This window comes from Lactuca sativa, chromosome 4, assembly GCF_002870075.4.
Source record: "Lactuca sativa cultivar Salinas chromosome 4, Lsat_Salinas_v11, whole genome shotgun sequence".
NCBI lineage: Eukaryota > Viridiplantae > Streptophyta > Magnoliopsida > Asterales > Asteraceae > Lactuca > Lactuca sativa.
This window is the reverse complement of record NC_056626.2, coordinates 105756364-105778901: the sequence shown is the minus strand read 5'-3', so window position 1 is coordinate 105778901 and position 22538 is coordinate 105756364. Positions and strand designations below refer to the sequence as shown.

Sequence of the window (22538 nt, the reverse complement as noted above, 5' to 3'; positions counted from 1 at the left end):
ATACAATACGTATTTATGGATAAATTAATTAATATGATGGATGAACTGTGGTTTGCTAAAAGTAAGTTTATCCTAAATTGATATACTATTGATAAAATAAAATATAAACAAATTAAATTTATATTAAACACAATTAATATTTGTAAGATGTAAACCCAAGACAATAAATATAATTTTTTTATTAAAGTAGAAATCTGTTAATTATTTATAGAATTTGACGAGCACATGATATGATTTTTAACATGAAATAAATATTAATTTTAAAAAACATTGATACAAAGTAAAAAGTTCATAAATTTTTGTTAAAAGTTCAATTTAAATGTAATAGTTATTTGTAAATTCGTAGTATTATGTTGCTTAGTACGTTTCAAGTAGGGGTGTTCGTTTGGATGGATCGGTTTGATTGGATCCAATCAAGTAAATCCAAATTGATTTCGGTTTTCAAAACATGGATCTGAATTGTCCAAACTAAATTCAAATCCGATCCGATCCGATCCAATTACAATTCGGTTGGATCGGTTTTTATAATTCGGTTTTTAAAAACCGAAACATTTTAAAACGACATATAATTATAATATTATCCAACTTTACATAAGAAGCAAAAACAAATAATTTATTTGTGATTTGAAATTTATAAACAACTAATAAGAAGATATATTATAGTTAAATATTTTATAGATACAAAACTTTTGAGAGAAAAGCATATTAATGTTATTTTTATCGGGTAAAACGTTTTGAACATATTTGAAAAAATAAATTACAAAATTAATAAATAATTATAGATATATATATTTTAAATAGATAAATAATAAATGTTTATTCGGTTTTTTTGGACTATTCGGTTCTTATTTTATAAACCAAAACCAATCCGAAATCCAAAATAATAATTCGGTTTTGTTGAAAACCAATCCAAAAATCTAAATATCCGAACCAAATAGTCCAATCCAAATTGTCCAATTGGATAATTAGTTTTATCCGAACATGATCAGTCTTTCAAGAAATGGATCGCCTAAACCACATACCTAAATTCCACTAAATGGGTCGACCCTAAACCACATACCCTAATTATACAGATGAATCCTCCATTTACTCTATCCAACAATCCGACGTCCTGATCGATCCCTATTTGATCGAGTTTCATAACCGGATGATTATGAACGAATCATACCGACCGTCTCGAATCTTCGACGACGATCTTCCGATTTTGTCAGACACCGACGATTTTCAGAGTGCAGAAACTGTTAGTCTTCTGCGGTTATGTGATGGCCTCTCATCCATCTGGAAATGAGAAATTACGTTTAGTCGTTTGGGTTTTCGATTGATTGCAATAGCTGGCGTGCCACCACTCATATAATAGCTTAATCGGTGGAGTTGTTACCGCCACTGCCGCCAGACTGATATGATACTTTCAGATGCTAGACGACAGTTGATGTTAAGTTTCCGGCACCTGATTGAGTTCGTTAGAAAGATGACGGGGTATGGGCTCACGGGTCCGGTGAACAGAAAAGAGTATATTGATTACTCGAGTACGATTGATATTGAGGTAAGCCTTTACACTATCAAATAGTTGGTGTTCAATGCAGTATACTAATTCTTATGAACTTGACACAAAAATAGCAACTCATATTCTCAATATTCATTGAATAAACGAAAATGAAAGAACCAGTAACACATTCAATTTATACACGTTACATGGACCATTTTTGTAATTAATATAGCTATTTTGAGAAAAATGTACTTATTTGCAATTATAGTTTAACGGGAACCATCTTTTTTTGAGTTTATACTTTACGGTGAGCATTTATAGGGACCATTTATGTGTTCAATAATCCTTCCTATTCATATATTATATGAATGTGTAGTTATTTGATGCCTTTTAGAAAAGCATATTGGAAGATAACTAAATATGATAGAATCCTAAAAAAGACAATAATGCCCTTTAGTTTAGTTTTACACTAAAACTTCAAATAATCACACCGAATTCTGCTATCCCTTGCCTACAAAAGTCATCATAATTCATACATACTTGAATAAACCTATCACAATTGACAATAATTATTAAAAAGACCAATTTGCCCTTTGACCTTTTTACAAATGCCTTCCTAACCCGAATGGATATTGCTGCAATTATCATGAAAAAATACCATAAAAACATGTAGAAATTTTATTGTATCCATGTTTTGATCCATCAAAAACCAGAAAAAGGAGAACAATACCCTTTTAAAAACTTACTACATTGATTATTAAAAAAATTACAACAATCATTTTCCATTTGACGCTATCTCATCTGTATAACTGGTACATGTATGGATGATATGTCATCATGGTAGAGACTATTGCTTTTGTTTTATTTTTAAATAACTAAACATATAATTATGAAATATAGTTTAAATAAGCAGATTCAAATTACATGAATTTGTTTATAGTTTAAAACAATGAAAAAAAGCATGAGATTATCAGAATTTCCATATTTGCCTGTGTTTATGTACGAAAGCTTAACTCAACTCAACTAACAATAATGGTTGAATTGGAAAAAAAAATAGAATTATACCTTTGTTTATTGGATTTGCTGCAGTAGAAAACGAATGCCAAGGAAGAAAAGCAAAGACGGAAAAACTTGAAAGAATGCTTATTTGTGTAAAGGTGATGAGCCGATTGTATTTTTAATCTCAAATAATGCATGAATGATGATTACAATCGGTGAAGATACAATTGAAAAACTAAAGGGATCATGTTTTTACGATATTTAAGGTAATAAGTTGCGTGATTTTTATTAATGATAATTAGGGTGTCATATATTAAGGGGTAAATTGAAATTTTGTTCCTGATTTTCTGGGATTTTTTTTTCTAAACTATATATCTTATTCTTTGTTATCTGTCGTAAAAAACAAATAGATAATAACAAAAAAACGAAATAGAGATGATTGTTGTTAGCTGTAACTTGCAGTAAACACAAAACACAAGCAGAAAACGGTGAATGAAATAAAGAACAATGACAAATTCAAAAGGCTAACCTGATTTGCAATGTGTTGCGGAAGGCTGACTATATGAACTTCAGAAACGTGAAACAATGCACGACAGAGGGGAATAAAATCAGGTGAGAATGATGAACATTTTAAATAGTAATCTGAATTTAATTGAAATCATAGAATGATATTATCCCGTTAAATATGCCATCTTTAATGCATTTCATTTTATAAATTTGAATGCATGTAAAAGCTTTATCAGAATTTGAATTTATTTACATGTATTTTCGATCAGTACAATGTTATTTCAGAAAGAATAGCAAAGCAAACAGAAATATATTTATAAATAATAGATCAATTTTATATGAAGTGATGTGAAAGTACAGTGCTAGTAACAGAAAATAATTTTTGTACTTTCACATGGTCGATCTGTGAAATTAGACCGTAGAGCAAAAAATGTGAACTTGGTAGGCAAAATTCGATTATACAAGTAAAAAATTCTTGTATGTAGTTTAAACGGGAACTGTTCTTTATACATTCAATGTACAATTTTTTTTAATGAAAATGTTAGCAAAAACTATAAATTATAAACATATAAAAAACACGAATTATGAAAGTACCAACCTGCTGTTGTTTGATCTTTGTCTTTGGTGGAAGAGGTGAAGAAAACGAAAGCAGTAAGAGGAGGAAAACCACTGTGATATGCAAACAGAATGTCAGGGACAACGTATTCTGCAACAGCAAGGAGCCTTTACGTTCAACAGGTAAATAAATAATATATGAAGAATACGTGGATTGAAATCTATTTCCTGATTTTTTTAGATTTACTCTATTCTAAAAGGAATGGAATGATGAAAAAATGTTGATAATCTTAACAATAAAAAAACGAATTAAACGGGAGAAGATATGGTATTGCCGAATTCAATATGGAAAATATGTATATTGTGGATAAATAGTTTTTTTTTCGTTATGATTGAATTATATAAATTCTAAAATCATGGCTGATTTACAGGGATTACAAAAGGAAATGAAGGGCATTTTGGACAATTTAGTTTAGTAAAAGAAGCGGGAAAATTCGATTTTGGGGGGCTTGGAGATTGCCACGTGGCGAAATTGTACTTATTTATTAGATTAGGGGATTATCAAACTAATAATTACCAAAATTTGAAACTATTACTAAACCAACAATTACCAACATTTTAAACAATTACCAAAATTAAATAGTCTTGTCACCTGTGATTATGGTGGTGGCTGTGTTAGTGGTTGTTCCTGATCGTACATCGACACAACTGTAGAAAGTTTACGTCCGATGCCTCTGATATGGCCACATCGAACACCCAAAATTTTTTCAAAACAATTTTGTGTATCATTTGGTGTTAGACCGCTGGCTTCAGAAGAAGCTTGAGTTTGTTGACTGATCTCAAAGAGTAAAGCATTCTGTATTTTCAAAAAATAATAAATATAATAAAAATTAGATTACTAACTACCCATTGACGATATAAGCACTTATATAAAAATACCAATTAACAACTAACGTATTGTTGCTCGACTGCAGGACTACTAAACACCCATTGGCGATCAATGTTGGCCTTACGAAATGCTTCGATTCGAGCGATGTCCTATTTAACATTAAAAATTAGATTAATTATAATTTAAATAAATAGTTAAATATATCATAGCCTACTTCTTTGAAACATGCATTCCTATACGAGCACGATCCCCTTCTATTTACAACTTGTTGTTATGCACGGACTCCTTTGTTTGACGCCGAACGCTTTAGAAATTCAGGAGTTTGAAAATGCTCGATTGCTTGCACCCAATTTTCACGTGACATACCATCGGGGGGGGGGGGGGGGGGGGGGGGGGGGGGGGGTTGGCTAATGCCCTTGGGATATCTATAAGCCCCCCCGACATTCTCAAAATACGTATGCGGTTTATTTTTCCGGCCTCTATAAATTCTTTGCAAGGTCGCATCAATGCTCTGCAATAACTGAGCACGCTCGGAATCCAAGTTAACCTTATCTAAATCAAACTTATTCTACAAATACAAAAAAAGTTAATTAGTTAAATACCAATTAGAACTAAATTTAAAATATTGTCCAAGTTACATTTAAATGAACCACTGTGGCATTCCTTAAAGCGAGGGAAACATTGTCCCAACCAGATACGTTCAAAGGGATGTTCATCCATATATACTTCCCAATCTCACGGGTAAACCAATTACCATGGTTCCCGACAGGGGAATATGTCAGCTCCCTGTCGAAATCCAAATCTACAGGCTTTCCCTTGTTTGCCATATTATCTTTGATAATTGAATGTTTTTTGCTAGGCCTCTTATTTTCTTAGGGAGCTCAGCTGAAAAATATAATTAAAAATATTAGTCACGATAGCTTATAATAAATGAATAAAAATATATCTAACAAATATATCATAATAAGACTTATCATCATGTTCGTACTGACCACGACCAAAGCCTCCGGGAGGTGGTGGATCCCCAGCTCCATCACCTCCATGTCCTAAGCACACAATCTAACAAAATGCATACAATCCAACAAAATGCACAACCACTTCATATCTCAAAATACAAACATCATCACTCAACAAAATTGAAAATTACTTACAATTTATCATCTAAATTAACACCAAAACAGAAAAATCATAAAAAAGAGGAGGAATTCGACCTTGATTGGGGGGTAATTTCGGAATGTAGCTCAAGGTCGCTAGTTTTGGGGCTGTGGCGGTCTTGGGGGAAGGAGGGGCTAGCACCGGTCCCAAAAGGCACTTCCTAGTCCACCAATTTGGAAGAAATAAGCGAGATTGAAGAAAGAAAGGAGAGAAAAAACGAGAGAAGAAAGAAAGAAAAGTGCAGAAAAGAAATCGCAGGAAGGGTAAACTGGAATGGGATATCTGCACGCGCATTAGCGGCGACAGGCAATAGCGGCGACGGATGCGCAATAGCGGTGACACTAGGGCACTAGCGGCGACCAGTGGAGGGAAAAGTCAGCGCGTCTTTTCGCTTTCCTCTACAGCCGTTAGATTGAAAAGAAATCGGACAGATGGGGTTAGTTTGACGCAGATCGCTGTAACAAAGCATTAGCGGTGACACCAGACAATAGCGGCGACATGTAACGCGTCAATTACATGTCGCCGCTATTGTCTGGTGTCGCCGCTAGATCCTAGACTGCTTCTTTCAAGAAAACAACGTCCCTAGATGACATAGCTTCACTAAAAGTCTTTAGATCCTCCTCAATAACAAAACAATATCAATGTTGAGACATAGTCTCATACCTAGTTCCTTCAACTAAATAAAATTGAAAATCGGATCCCAAAGATTCGCTTTTCTACTTCTAGTGCTTTTCCTAGATCCAGGTACAGAATCTGTACCACCAGAAACATCTTTAGCTTGAGTTGTGTTCGTGTTGGAAGATTGTTGAATTGAAATGCTCAATATACTCAATGAAGATACAATGTATTCCTTTCTCACCCAAGGTTTTCGTTTTGGGTTCAGTAAACCTTGCAACTGGTCTACAACCCCAAACTTTGAGATAACTCAAATTTGGTATCTTTTATACCAAAGCTCATAAGGATATTCTTACTCCTTTTGTTTGGACTTCTATTCAATATATAACAGGTTGCCAACAAACCTCACACCAAAATCTGTCACTCAAACCAAAATAGGATAACATGGGACTAACCATTTCCTCTAAACTTCCTTTTTCCATTAGACTTCTTGGGATTTTTTGAACTTTCTCCTTCCACCATGAACTTTCTCACCCAAGGTTTTCCTTTTGGGTGTAGTGGGTCTTACAGTTGCTCTACAACCCTAAACTTTGAGATAACTCAAATTTGGTACGTTTTTATTCCAAAACTGATAAGGGGTATTCTTACTCCTTTTATTTGGAGTCTATTCAATATATAACAGACTGTCAACATAGCCTCACCCTAAAATCTTTCACTCAAACTAGAATAGCATAACATGGAATGAACCATTTCCTTTGAAGTCCTATTCTTTCTTTCAACCACATGATTTTGGTATGGTGTATATGGAGTTATGGTTTGGTGTATTATTCTAGTAGATTCAAATTTGGTACGTTTTTATTCCAAAACAGATAAGGGGTATTCTTACTCCTTTTGTTTGGAGTCTATTCAATATATAGCAGACTGTCAACATAACCTCACCCTAAAATCTGTCATTCAGACCAGAATAGCATAACATGGAATGAACCATTTCCTTTAAAGTCCTATTCTTCCTTTCAACCACACCATTTTGCAAAATGAAGTGCAAAGAAAAAAATGATAAATCTTCCAACAAAAAGTCCAAACCGGCGTGTTAGAACTGTAACAAATCTGGTCATTTGAAGAAGAATTGTCGTGTTCATAAAGTGACTAAAGATGTTGGTTCAAGTGGGTCTAAGTATCCAGAAAAGCAACAAGGTCAGAATTATAATTTAGTGTAAAATTTTAATTTGGTTCAAAATTATGTTTCTGTAATTTCTAAGGTGTTTTATGTGCATGATGATGCTTGGTGGGTAGGATGCAAACGAGCCAAACTACTCGGGATCGACTCATTAAAAGTTTGACTTGAAACCAATTTTAAGTGATCCCGAGCCTAGCTCGAGCTCGAGCCTTTGTAACTAGGCTCAAGAGCCTAAACGAGCCTTTATATAATATAATTTGTTATTATATTTATATATTAAAATAAAAACATATTTGGGGAATTGGGGATTTTAGGTATTAGTAAACAAATTTCTTAATGAGCTCGAGCCGAGCTTAAGCTTATTCAGACACATCAGACAAAAAACAAGCCGATCCTGAGCCGAGCTTGTATTATTCTTTACGAGCTCGAGCCGAGCTCAATACAAGAACGCTCGAATCAACCCAAGCTTGAGCCCGAGTCGAGCCTGACCAAGCTCAGGCTTGACTCAACTCGTTTGCACCCCTATTGGTGGGTTGATTCTGGTGCAACAAGTCATGTTTGCAAGGATCTTCGTTGGTTTAAAGAATGTTAACCAATTGAACATGGATATGTTGTGAAGATGGGCAATGTTGCAATTGAACCAACCAAAGGATTAAGATATGTACTAGGGATCCGAAAGAATTTCTTGTATGGAATTGTGTTAAATAAGTGTGGTTGTAAACAAGTGTTGGAAAGTGACAAGTACATCTTTTCAAGACATGGTACTTTTTTTTGGGTTTGGTTATGTATGTAATGATATGATTAGGCTTAATCTTAATTATCCTTCTTATGATAATTCAATTTGCATGACTTCATCTAATACTAGTAATAACTTAAATACATCAGATTTATGACATGCTAGACTTGGACATGTTCATCATAAAAGATGAAAATATATGTCTAAAATGAGTTTAATACCCGTGTTTTAAATGAATAATGAAAAATGTAAACCTTGCATGTTAACTAAGATCATTATACAACCTTTTAAGAATGTTAAGTAGGAAAGCTAAGTATTGGAAATCATACATAGTGATTTATGTGATTTTCATGGAACACTTTCTTTAGTATATAAAATGTATGTTATTACTTTTATTGATGATGCATTTAGATATTGTTATGTCTATTTGTTGCATTCAAAAGATGAAGCTCTTGATGTATTTAAAATTTATAAAAAAACAAATAGAGTTGCATAAAAATGATTTGATAAAAGGTTTGTGTATTGACAGAGGTGGTGAGTATTATGATTTGGTTTATTTTGAATCTACTGGAATAATACACCAAACCACAACTCCATATACACCATAGCAAAATGGTGTGGTTGAAAGGAAGAATAGGACTTTAAAGGAAATGGTTCATTCCATGTTATGCTATTCTGGTCTGAATGACAGATTTTAGGGTGAGGTTATGTTGACAGTCTGCTATATATTGAATAGACTCCAAACAAAAGGAGTAAGAATACCCCTTATCTGTTTTGGAATAAAAACGTACCAAATTTGAATCTACTAGAATAATACACCAAACCATAACTCCATATACACCATACCAAAATCATGTGGTTGAAAGAAAGAATAGGACTTTAAAGGAAATGGTTCATTCCATGTTATGCTATTCTAGTTTGAGTGAAAGATTTTAGGGTGAGGCTATGTTGACAGTCTGTTATATATTGAATAGACTCCAAACAAAAGGAGTAAGAATACCCGTTATCAGTTTTGGAATAAAAACGTACCAAATTTGAGTTATCTCAAAGTTTAGGGTTGTAGAGCAACTGTAAGACCCACTAGACCCAAAAGGAAAACCTTGGGTGAGAAAGTTCATGGTGGAAGGAGAAAGTTCAAAGAATCCCAAGAAGTCTAATGGAAAAAGGAAGTTTAAAGGAAAGAACGACAAGTCTTCCAACAAGAAGGTTATGTTGGTTTGTTAGAATTGTAACAAACCGGGTCACTTCAAGAAAGATTGTCATCTTCGCAAAGTGAATAAGGATGGTGTTGGACCAAGTAGATCCAAGGATCCAGAAAAGGTCAAATTTCTATTTGCATGTAGGATTCTAAATATGTTCAGAATTATATTTCTGTGATTTCAGAAGCATTTTATGTGCAGGATGATGATGTTGCATGGTGGGTTGATTCGGGAGCAACAAGCCATATATGTAAAGATCTTCGTTGGTTCATGCAATGCCAACCAATTAAATATGGATCTGTGGTGAAAATGGAAAATGTTGCAACTGAACCAATCAAGGGTTTAGGATCTGTTTTACTTTACTTTACTTCTGGAAAGTGTTTGTGTCTGAACAATATTTTATAAGTACCAGGGATTCTAAAGAATCTTGTGTCTGAAATTATTTTAAATAATTATGGTTACAAATAAGTATTAGAAAGTGACAAGTGTATATTGTCTAGACATGGTTCTTTTATGGGATTTCGATATGTATGCAATGGAATGATTAGACTTAATATTAATTATCCTTTTGCATGGCTTCTACTAGTACTAGCAATAATATTAGTAAATATGAATTATGGCATGCTAGACTAGGACACATTCATTACAAGAGATTAAAAGACATGTCTAACATGAGTTTAACTCCCGCTTTTGATTTGCAAAATAATGAAAAATGTAAAACATGCATGTTAGCTAAAATTACAAGACAACCTTTCAAAGATGTTGTTAGGGAAAGGCAAGGTGTTGGAACTTATACATAGTGATTTATGTGATTTCCATGCAACACCTTCCCTTGGAAACAAAAAGTATGTTTTTTCTTTTATTGATGATGCATCTAGATATTGTTATGTCTATTTCCTACATTCTAAGGATGAAACACTTGAAAATTTAAAATTTTATTAACAAGTTGAGCTTCATAAAAATGAATTAATAAAAGTCTTGTGTATTGATAGTGGTGGTGAGTATTACGATCCAGTTTATTTTGAATCAACTGAAATAATACCTCAAACCATAGCTCCTTATATACCGCAACAAAATGGTGTAGCTTAAAGGAAGAATAGGACTTTGAAAGAAATGGTTAATTACATGTTGTCCTATTCTGGATTAAGTGAAGGGTCTTAGGGTGGGGCAATGTTAAATGCATGTTACATCTTGAACAGAACTCCAAATAAAGGAGTAAGAATATTCCTTATGAAATTCAATGTAAAAAGGTACCAAATTTGAGTTATCTTAAAGTTTAGGGCTATAGAGCAGTTGTAAGGCTCACTGAACACAAAAGGAAAACATTGGGTGAGAGAGGTGTAGATTGTATCTTTATTGGATATGCTGAGCATTCCAAAGCATATAAGATTATATGTTTTAGAATTTAATGACTCTGGTGGTGCAATTTATGTACCTGAACCTAGGAAAAGCACAAGAGCTAGAAAAGCTAAGTCTTTTGGATCCGACTTTCCACTTTATCTAGTTGAAGGAACAAGGAATGAGACTCTATGTCAACATCAATATTGTTTTAATATTGAGGAGGATCCAAACACTTTTAGTGAAGCTAGGGCTTCTAGGGATGTTCATCTCTGAAAAGAAGCAATTCAGGATGAGATTGATTCTATCATGCATAACAATACGTGGGTATTGTTATATTTACCTCCTGGTTGCAAGGCATTGGGAAGTAAGTGGATCCTCAAAAGGAAAATGAAGGTGGATGTGTCACAGCCCCAAACCAAGGATGGCGGAAACGTCCGGGGGTGGAGGACTTCATGTATAGTATCATAACAACAATTACAATAGTGATCAAAGTAAACACAACCAACATAAATATAATTGAAAAAGTTACACCATAGTATGAGTTTACATGTTTCCAAATAAATTACATTATGTTGACAAAAAAAATGAAATCTTTGACGCCTTACGTCCCATCCTCAAAAGCACTTAGTTACCTGTTTATGGATTTCCCGAGAATACAAGTAGTTTTGAAAGAGTGTCAACAATTAAGTTGGTGAGTTCATAAGCTTTTGAAGGTGATGCTAAAATCCTTTTCTTGTAAAAGTTATGTTTGTTCGAGAAAGATCCCATGTTTTCTTATGTAATGCATTGTAATCTTAAAAGTCAAGACCGAAGTGTACAAGTATTTTTCCATACTTAAAGAAATTTATGCAAGTTTAAATCGACATAAACTCGTTAAATTTAGAAGTAAAACCCGTAGATCTTATGTTTTGTTAACACCACATGTGAGTTATTATAACCATACTATGACTCAGACGGCCTCGTAATACGACATTCTTCAGGCGTCGCAAGTTAAATGACACTTGTCATCTCAGACCTGCCGGTCTAGCTATTGCATGCAGCTCAGGTGTGGATTTGTCATACCCAATATAGATCTATACACAACTATCACGTTCTCCCTACAAGAGACTCTGGTTACAATTTACAGGACTTTTGATTTCGTTACTTAGATGTAACGCGAAGCGAATGTCTCACAAATTTATTCATTAACAGATTTACGGGAACTGAAACCTTAGGTAAAGAGTTTGAAATGTAATGAAACATAAACTATACCTATTATAGTTTATTATAATCATTTATAATGTAAAAGCAACATAAACTATATTTCCTTAGTTTATCAAATGTTTGTATACAACAGATGTAAACTTTGTTTATAACAACAAATTAATTACCATACTTATGAAGGTAAAAATCCATTTGTTTTCTAATGTATGTCAATACACCAAGACGAAATGACATGTAATGTAAAAACACACATAATGATACACACCTTGCTCAACAAGTTACAAGGTGCAAATGAAATTGATAGCATTTTTCTAGTGTTAACATTTCTATTACTGTTCTTAGAAAATTTATATAAAAATCATCAAAGGTCCAAATCAGAATCTGTAAATTCTGAAAGTTTGGAAAATGATTCTAGTTTGTTCATAAATTTTATTATGATTTTTAGTGACCTCCAACTTGTGTGAAAAGTCCATAATCACAGACTGGTCCGGATTTGTTCTTGAAATGATAGGCAGTTTTGTAAAAATCACCATAAATTGTAGAAAAATCGTATGGAGATGTGCAGGTAGTCATTTTAAAGGTATAAACCTGAACTATTTGCACCTAATACAGTTTTGAAAACTAAAATATTCAAGTTGACCAAAACAGTCTGTGAATGGTGTTAAACTTTTCTGATGAAAGCTGTTGGATGAGTTTAGTTGTGTTCTTGGTGTTTTAACATGTATTCCCCCCTTAAAACTTAAGAAAATCGTGAAAAGATAGGGGTATGAAATCACCTTGTGTGTTCTTAGTGAATGGATGTTGAAGAAAAGAAGTGTTCAACTCAAGAACACTTAGAAGATGCCTTAAAGGTTCGAAGATCTAACACAAATGTGATGGAATTTGTGTAAATATTCTATGATTTTGGGTAGAAGGAAGTGAAATAATCATAAGGAGGATAATATCACTTACCAAAAGTGGAAGAAAACTTGATGATCAACCCTTGAATCTCGAATTTGAGAGAGAGAGAGAGAGAAGTGAGAGAGAAAGGTGTTTGTTCTTTGGTGGAGAATGAGAGAAGAGTGAGGAGAGATAAGAGTTTTCTAGACCTTGACCAAGAGTATGGTTGGAATTATGGTAGGAAGAGGACAATGATTGACTAGGTATGGTGGAATAGTGACTATGGATGGTCAAGGAATGGGTATGGGAGGTTGCTTATGTTACACACTAAGGTAAAGTCAACACTCCACCTCAGATATTCACCCACTAGATTTTATTCTTAAATAAAGATTTCCATAAAAATATGTTTAAATTATGAATATTTAGGGTCGTATATGTTAAAATATGATTTTTGGAGAAAATCTCGCGTTAAAATCACGAAAAACGGGCTTAATATGTGAAAATGGTCAAAAACTGGGAAAAACAGGCGAAAATCTGAAGTTTGGGCCGGAGGTTCGGTTCCTGATGCTTAGAACCGAAAGTAGGTGGGAGCCGAGAGGAGGGTTCGGTCGCTGGAGAGGAATCGAGAGAAGGGGAAGAGGAATCGAAGGTGTGAAGAGGGAACCAAGAGTGCGAGGAGAAGGAACAGAAGGCGAGGCTCGGTCTCGGTGGCTATCTGCGAGGTTCGGTCTCGGCTGTTGCCTTTCGGTTCTATGAGAAGGCTTGGTTCAAAGGAAGGTTTCGGTTCTTGATTAAATTAAGATTCGGGATGCCCCGAGTGGTTATAAGAAGTTGAGAGACATGCTTGGAGAGATTTGGGAGAGATTTCACATACTTAGAGAGATTTGGGAGAGATTTCACATGCTTGGAGAGATTTGGGAGAGATTTCACATGCTTGGAGAGATTTGAGGTATAGAGAAATAAAGTGAGAGAGATTGGGAGAGGCTTCTTTTGTGACCTTTTTGTGTGTCCGGCTTCGCAACGCAAGGTCCGTAAACCCCGTTAAGCCATGTTTAAGGATCTTACACACTCCCGATGAATATGAAATAGTGTTTTATCGCTTGAGTAAATTACACGAATGGTCCTTATGGTTTGGGATAATTTGCACGCTTGGTCCCTAACTTACTTTTTAACTTGGAAGGTCCCTACTATTTGGTTTTGTTACGTGTTTGGTCCCTACTGTTTGTTTTTGTTACACGCTTGGTCCCTGTCTTACCTTAAAAAACTATTATTTAAATAGAGAAAAATGATGAAATAGTTTTTTTAGGTAAGACAGGGACCAAGCGCGTAACAAAAACAAATAGTAGGGACCTTCCGAGTTAAAAAAATAAGTTAGGGACCAAACGAGCAAATCACCCTATACCATAGGGACCATTCGTGTAATTTACTCTTATCGCTTTGGTTCATTACTTACCACAGTTTTAGGTTAAAGAAATCTAGATATACGAACTTTTCAATTGATGATTTCTCATTAGAATAGCGTGTTGTACAGAAATTTCATAACGTAAACCCTAATATACAAGGGTTAACTAAGTTGACCGGTTTGACTTGTTGACTTTGTTTGACTTTGACTTGACCAGAATTTGACGGTTGTCACAGGATGGCACAACTGATAAATATAAAGCTAGATTGGTTATCCAAGGCTTTAGGTAAAAGGAAGGCATTGACTTCCTTAATACTTATGCTCCTGTTGCTAGAATTTCCACAATTATATTATTGTTAGCTCTTGCAGCTGTACATAATCTTGTGATTCACCAAATGGATGTGAAAACTGCATTCTTGAATGGTGATTTGGATGAGGAAATTTATATGACACAATCTGAAGGGTTTGTGATGCCTAGTAATAAACATAAGGTGTGCAAGTTGAAAAAATCATTATATGGTTTGAAACAAGCACCAAAACAATGGCATCAAAAGTTTGGGGATGTGATATTGTCTAATGGTTTTGCATTAAACCAAGCTACCAAATGTGTATATAGCAAATTTGATTCTTCTGGTAAAGGAGTTATAATTTGTCTATATGTTGATGATATGTTAATTTTTGGTACTTATCAAGGTGAAGTTGATAATACCAAGAAATTTTAATCATTTAGTTTTGACATGAAAGACATAGGGGAGTCTGAAGTAATTCTTGGTATAAGAATTAGAAAAGGAAACAATGGTTTCAATTTCTCAATCTCATTACATTGAAAAGATATTGAAAAAGTTTAACTTTGAGAATTGTTCTCCTGTAAGCACTCCTATAGATCCTAATCTTAAACTTCTACCTAATAAAGGATCTCCAGTTTCTCAACTTTATTATTCTAGAGCAATTAGTTGTCTTGTATGTCAAGATTAGTACTAGGCATGATATAGCTTTTGTTGTGGGTAAACTTAGTAGATATACTAGTAATCCTACTGCACATCATTGGCAAGCAGTAAATAGAATATTCAAGTATTTGAAAGGAACCAAGGATTATGGTTTGACTTATAGGTGCACGAATAAAAGAACTACCTATATAAGCAAGAAGTTTAGCTGCTTCATGAAGTTAGGACTTGGCTTTGATATGCTTATTGAAGGATGGGACACAAGCTAGTAAAATATAGTGTCAAGTTAGAACTTATGAAAATGTAAATTGTTGTGTGTATTATCTTCATGTATTCACTATGGGTAGAAAGGGTTCAATCCTTAATGACACCCTGATATTCGAATATTTGGATTGTATAATAATGTGAAATTCAATCGTCACGACATTTCATTTATGCATCAATTAGTTGGTGTTATGTTTCATTTTGAGTTAACCAAGAGTACACTTAAAGGGGGGGGGGGGGGGGGGGTTGGTGATTTGTTATCATCAATATTATTTAAGTGTAATGGGATTACTTTGGTGTGGAGTACACACTTGTTTAAGTTTGATAAATATTATAATGTGATATTGAACGGGGTTATGTTACTATATAAAAATGCATTAGAAATCTATTTTTTTAGAATTAACTCATTTTGACTTTTATTCAAATACCCGTTTTATGACCGTTTTTAGTAGTCTGTGATAGTTTGAAACTGTCATATGACAGTTTTCAGACAAAGATTTTAAAGTCAATTTTAGTCTCATTTTCTGGTATATGTGAAAACATCATCAAAACACTCTATGTTCTTGTCTCTCTGAGTCTTATCCGATTAAAGAATATTGTGATTACCATCTAAATACTTTAATATGAAAGTGTTTAACACGATTCTCAGAATTTCCAAGCCTTTCTATACCCCAAATTTCTAACAGAAGATGTGTTACTAAATAGTACATTATTCACTATACTGGTCATTACCGGCTAGTTACTAAGTAGTATCAAAGGAACAAGTAGCAATTTCTTTGTTTTCGGTCACAAATTTCAAAGTTCAGTATAAATTCCAACTTTTCAGGTGCATCTAGCCATCTACTAAAGTAGTTTATGACTCTATTTCTAACTAGCCGACTACCACCTTCCCATTGTGAAATTATGAAATGTTTAGGAATTAAGTGGTCATTGATCTAGACTAGCAAGTAGCAATGTCTGGTGATCTTTGTTTTTATGGACATATTTGTGACTTTACGCATTAAGTGGTACCTAAATCATGTTAAACGTTAAGGGGTCTTTGTGTTTGATAAACATGTTTGTGTTTCTTCTATTTTTAGTTTAGGACTAGCAAATAGAAATGTAGCAATGTCTACTGAAGAACCTGTAATTGATCTAGATATGGATAAAACAAAATAAAGATTTAGATGAAGAACCATGGCACCAACACGTGAAGTTAACATCAAATAGGAAAATAAGTTTACAAATAAAAAACATCAATTGTTTGGAGGCATTTTACATGTGTAGAAGGCATGTAGTAAAAGATGAAAAATACTAAAGTATTGGCTTGTACCAGTAGACAAGTGCATACTAGACCTTTAAGTGTGGCAGGGCTTCATGATAGATCGTAGCTCAAGATTGTTTATTGATTATGAATAAGGAGTGAAAAAAGTAAAAGATATGCCTAAATATCAAACAATTTGTCTTCTTATTGACACTTGGTCATTGGTTCAAAATTAAAATAATATGTGCCTTACTTTTTGTGACATTGGATCAACGATGACTGGGTTTAACCAAAAAAATATATAACTTTTCGACCGATAAAGAATCATAAGGGTGACACCATTGAGATCCTTGTATAAGAGTGCATAAGAAAATGGGGTATTGATAATGTGTTTACTGTCAAGGTGGATGATCCGTCCTCTAAGGATGGAGCTATCTGATTTTTAAAAGGACATTAAAATGACCAAATGATGTATTGAATTGTAAAAGTCAGCGCCAATGTTGGTGTGCAAATATCATCAATCTCATGGTTAGAAATGGTTTGGAAGAACATTTTTATTATATTACTTAAGTTTGAGGCACGATAACATATGTGAGATCATCACCGGGTAGACATAAAAAATGTGAAAACTATTTTGCTTGGGTAGCTATTACATGTAAACAAAATCTCTCTTGATGTTGATACTAGATGGCATTCAACATATTTAATTTTGTGGAAAAGCATTTAATAGGTATATTGTATATTGATTTTTTCTTTAACTAAGAAAACTAATACCTTGTGTATGTTTTATTTTCTCAATAGAATAGACTCCAATTATGGAACTTATTTTGAAATGAAGTAGATGCACAAGAAAAGGAAATGAAATGATATAGTAATCGGTGCTTCGAGTGAAGTTGATTGGAAGACTGCCAAGTACGATTAACTTTTTAGATTTATAGTTTGTATTAATCATTTGAATACTTTCATGTTGTTATTTATATTTAAAAGTACTTGAATTTTTTTCCGATGTTACAACCAAGACATGATGGTACAAGTATGTAACATCGAATAAATTATATTTCCGAGCCCATGATTGCCCTCGAGTCTAGATGAACAAAAAAAATGGGAAATTCGATGAAGGTTAAATATGATAGATATTGGGACGACAAAGATAACATGGATTTTGTATTTGTATGTTGTGGTTGTCTTAAATTAACATTTGACATCACTTTTTACATTGAAATAATTTTGGTAAAAGTTCCAAAAAAAAAGATACTAGAAAAGATGGAGAAGATTCTTCAAGAATTCGTTAACCACTACAAAAATAAAAATAAATAAATAAATAAAAGGAAAACAAAATTACAAATGGGGATGGTGTTTCCAATAAAAAAACGAGTAGTTTTGATGACACAACTATTGGTGACTTGGAGCTTAAATTTCACAAATATGATTATGAATATCAAGAGACTAAAATTGAAGTGAATATTTATTTAGCGGGCGGAAAAAAAAAATTCTATTTTTTGGGGTGGTGGAAAGCAAATTCAGTTGAATCTCTTATATTGTCTAAACTAGCTAGGCTTGCCTTGACAATGTCGATTTGTACAGTTACATCGGAATCGACATTTAGTACCGACGATTGGGTCATTCATGGAAGCCTTAATTTATATAGAAGATTAGATACGGTCGTCACCTATGGTTCTTAAGCTAATTGGTACTATACCGGATTAACAAATAGAGGAATTGAATGAGAAGTTGGTGGCTACCTTCATATTTCAAACACATACTAATATTATCATATATTTTTTTTTATGTAGATACACTTTTAAAGTGCAAAAAATTTTCCAAGGATGCACAAGATATGGATTCACTTGCTAGCACATCACATATTATATTTTGGTGTATATTTCTCTTGTGTTATTTTGGTTTTTCTTTAACTTTTGTTTGGGCTCTTTGCCTTACTTTTTACGGTTTTTCTTTCTATTTACAATGTTTAAGTGGATAATGATTTATTGTTTCTTTTTCATGGTGATAACAAGATGTTTATGATTTCTTTATGAAATGTGAACTATGATGGTTACTTTTTGTTGTGGTTGCATGAATTTTAATATACCACATATATGACTTGGTAGGAATTTATCAACTTACGGCCTATTAGGCTTTAAAAATGATTATATATAGTATGAACTTGGTGCACATGTATTTCAATATTTTTGTTAGCAAATTGTGAAAAAAAAAAAAAACAACAACAACAATTAAATTAGTCCATATAACCTAAAATAGTGGGTTAGGCTTACACACCGGGTTATTAGTGTTTGTGGGCTGGAAATCGAAGAAATGGACTATTAACTTAATGATTTTTAATGGTTTGCGGGCGGTTTGGTTTGATCCTATGCACAGTTGCACACCCCCTAATTCAAGCCTACCACTAAGACAAAATCAAATAATAAAATAAGGAAATAAGCTAATAGTACTATTTTATATATATAATTTAATAATTTATTATTTTAAATGGCATTGATGCGGGTTGGTTTTTGAGGGTCAATTTCCACCCAAGGAGCATGGGTTTTTGTTTTGGTTCTGGTTTTTTTAATCAATTTCCTTCATATCATTATTAAAACCCCTAATATAATGCAATTCAAAATAAAAACTTACCAGGGATCGAAATAACCTAAAAGACTTCAATCATCTTCATCTGTATTCATAGTTGAACTGGACTTTCAGATAATAACCCTTCAAAACCAAAACAATATTCAGTTAAATCCATCATCTTCATATTATACACACATTAACCACATGGTTTTACGATGTCTGCACATGGCACAACTTCACCATTAAAGTGGAAGAAAATTTTACCTTGAATCTTGGATGGTAAATACTCTTTTGATAAAAAGCTAAGTGAGTGCACAGATAATGCTTCAATCTCAAACTTTACTCCATTTTTCAGCAGCAACTCTAGTTCCAACCTAATTACCACAAGCAAAAGATATATAAATTTTTTAAACGCTTATTATTTGCAAAGCTATACAGACAAAAAAAAACATCATCAACCTCCACTTTGGCACTAGTCTTTGCAAATAACATCGATTCAAAATTGCCTCTGTTTTCACCTTATCTGATAACAAACAAACAAACAGTTTTCAAATTCAAAAAGAAAAAAAAAATGTAAGAGTAATGATCACACCTTGGGGTGTCATAGGGAGGAGACATTGTTGTGGAAAATTATATTTCTTTACATCTGATGGAAATACTCCAAGCCACTTAATCTCAGGAAGCCTCAGTATCTTTGCATCATATGCCATTTGCTTCATGAGAGAAAACTTATAATTATTATTATTATTATTATTATTGACATGAAAATTAAATATAATTGTTACAATGCCATTACCATTGAGCCAAAGCGATATGTGGTTAAGATGTCAAAGCCATATGGATCACAATCAACCAAACAATAAGCTGGCAATTGCAGCTGTTGGATTAGTAGCCTCAAGAACCTGATTCAGAAATACATTAATTGCTATTACAATTTATGGATAAAAGGGAAAATCTACAAATAACTGAATCTTTTACCTTCTTGTTGGAATATCAGGATAACCTCTTCCCTGTAGAAATACAGTTAGTTAATGGCTCTGATTCCTGTGGAGATTTTCAATGGATGACAACACACTTACAGTGATGACAATGCAACGATTACTCTTGCAAAAACAATCATTTGCTAATCTTTGGAATACTGTATAGTGGAAAGTGTAAAAAAAAAAACATGTATCAAAATTTCAAATAGCAAAAAAGTCTTCTTGCTTTTTGCTAAAGAAAGAATTAGACCTCTCACCTGATTCCTTCTCCACAACTAGTATATAGTCTGCAACACTCATTATATCTATGCACAATAAGAACCAAAGCCAAAGGATATATCAGTTATCATTGTTGAATGTTGATAGATATATAGATAGATAGATAGATGATGGGGTTATGTGATTGAATAAAAAAATAAAAAATAAAAACACACCTTTTACTTCTTCTACATGTACTGGAATAGAGTGTGCCTACCAGATATAAACCAATCAACTTGTGTCTCAAAAAAATATGTGTATATATATATATATATATATATATATATATATATATATATATATATATATATATAACATTTTCTTTCTTACATGATCAGGGTGGTTTAGGCAATTGATTATCCTATCAGCTTCTGAGAATCTCAACCAACCCATCACCAATCTGAAAACTTTTTCACTCAAATTTTGAAACAAAAATGATTTTAATGATGTTAAACTACTCACCCTTTTGAAACAGAGACCTACAGAGGAAGGGGTAGAAAGGGGAATTAGACTAATTGTGAATTGTGATGATGCAAATTCATAGATATACTTTTACAGAAATGGAAAAAGGTGAAAAGACAAAAATACATACAACATTTAGGTTGTGGCGACTGCACTGAAGAAGGATGCAGATGTCATTAATAGCTCGATCTACAACTGATTGTTCTGGTATTGTATGGTATGATATATTAAGGGATTAAATTAATCTTGAAATTTAAAGTGTCAAAGAAGAAACACGTATGCAATTGAAAAATACTTTGCGTATAAACACATTTTATCTATAGATTAAGATGGCATGATACACTTTAGTATACATTATACAATCAGTGCTATAAAGATTCAACTTCACCTTGAAACACAGAAGGATGCATGTAATAAATGTCTCTCTTTGACCCATGTCTATTCTCTTGCAAAAGTTGTTGAACAATAAGTAGCACTCGCAATAAAATATCTGTGAAAAGAACAATTTTAGAAATTTGTTGAAATTAAAGCAATTTGAATGCAAAATTTGTTACATTGGCCAAGTGTACGCACCCAACCTACGTGCATGGCACTCTCTTTGTAGTGTGAGGATTTCCACTCCCTTAATTGAGTCATGGCTGCAATAGCTGCAAACATAAGAGATCATTGCTTCAATATGTATTATGAACTTTTTCTTTCATCTCTTTCTTGTTAATTGTGCATTTGTTCCATTTTTTCAGACACATAACATAACACCAAAACATCAGTTGAACAACTGTAAATGGTCAAGCAAGCTTATAGCTCATCATCTTTTTCACCAGAAAACTTGACAGTTTCTGGATCCCAAAAGTAACAATAGAGTTCCATTAATGCGCCTCAAAGTACCACAAGAACTATAAAGTAATACAATCAGTCGCCTTCTACAGATGAATAAGTTACCAGTTTCCTAAAACATATTTCTGTTTGTAAAAGACAAGTCACAGAGTAAAAGAGACCATACAATTGTGTCTAGAGATTCACATAGTAAAGGAAAAGCCATGTTATGTTGAAGTATATTTCTATAAACCATTTGAATCTCCCGCTCTTTTAGGAATCCCTACGAAAATTAGGACAAAGAATGGGATTCACATCCATCATCAGAATTTGAAAAAATTTAGACTGGTTCTCAATGTCTGGGTTTCGGAAATATAACACAAAGCAGTTCGTGATTTACTGAGTGACTGTGTAGTCCTAACTCGTGAGAATTTTTGAAATTGGGAGAACGAACGTTACTAACCAGTTTCCTGAAGTATCAGTGCAGTAATTACGGAAACGATGAATGTAAATCACCGGAGAACGACCAAGAGAAAGATCTTCAACAATAGAACGAGTAAAATCTGCATATGCACGTCGGTGTTCGTCCGGCGTATACAAATTGCAAGGAATAGTATCAAAATCATCGTGGAGAATGGTTGTAGATCGTTAAATATAAGAAAATTTATCAAACTTGAATGCATCTTACCTCTTATCTTCTGCAATAAATGGTTGGATCCTGAACTCGAACGTTTTCCCTCTATTTTGTTTTCCATTATGTGCGAGAATTACGAACCTGGTATCTAGGAGTATTTCTATCGTTACTTCCTTAAAATCCGGGCGTTTAAATTTGGAATGTAAAAGATGGTAACTTCTTTCTATAC

General features: G+C 33.3%; 2 protein-coding genes across 12 annotated transcripts; one reads left to right on the top strand and one right to left on the bottom strand.

Annotated features, from left to right (window-relative positions):
- The first annotated feature begins 1018 nt into the window (after positions 1-1018).
- On the top strand, positions 1019-4200 carry LOC111886244 (uncharacterized). Of its 10 annotated transcripts, none has more exons than XR_002848363.3 (5): positions 1019-1543; positions 2576-2751; positions 2948-3097; positions 3632-3730; positions 3979-4200. XR_002848363.3 is itself a non-coding variant. In XM_023882481.3 (5 exons), exons 2-5 carry the CDS (start codon positions 2626-2628, stop codon positions 4167-4169), a joined length of 375 nt encoding a protein of 124 aa, XP_023738249.1. In that variant the 5' UTR covers positions 1035-1543; positions 2579-2625; the 3' UTR covers positions 4170-4200. The 10 variants fall into 10 exon arrangements, 5 of the variants coding, with proteins under 5 accessions (XP_042757045.1, XP_023738249.1, XP_023738247.1 ...); XR_006190586.2 differs by having other exon boundaries at positions 1021-1543; positions 2579-2751; positions 3624-3730; XR_002848364.3 differs by having other exon boundaries at positions 1021-1543; positions 3039-3097.
- A 644-nt stretch (positions 4201-4844) lies between these two features.
- Positions 4845-22494, bottom strand: LOC111886230 (meiotic recombination protein SPO11-1). 2 transcript variants are annotated; one of them, XM_023882466.3, is made up of 17 exons: positions 22364-22494; positions 22139-22238; positions 21436-21509; positions 21251-21352; positions 20993-21066; positions 20863-20879; positions 20731-20800; positions 20577-20613; positions 20400-20447; positions 20242-20300; positions 20141-20172; positions 19959-20064; positions 19755-19875; positions 19622-19685; positions 19427-19536; positions 19226-19303; positions 4845-5321 (listed from the first exon to the last, which is right to left on the bottom strand). In XM_023882466.3, exons 1-16 carry the CDS (start codon positions 22428-22430, stop codon positions 19272-19274), a joined length of 1113 nt encoding a protein of 370 aa, XP_023738234.1. In that variant the 5' UTR covers positions 22431-22494; the 3' UTR covers positions 4845-5321; positions 19226-19271. The 2 variants fall into 2 exon arrangements, with proteins under 2 accessions (XP_023738234.1, XP_042757044.1); XM_042901110.2 differs by lacking the exon at positions 4845-5321 and adding an exon at positions 11111-11291.
- Positions 22495-22538: the final 44 nt, after the last annotated feature.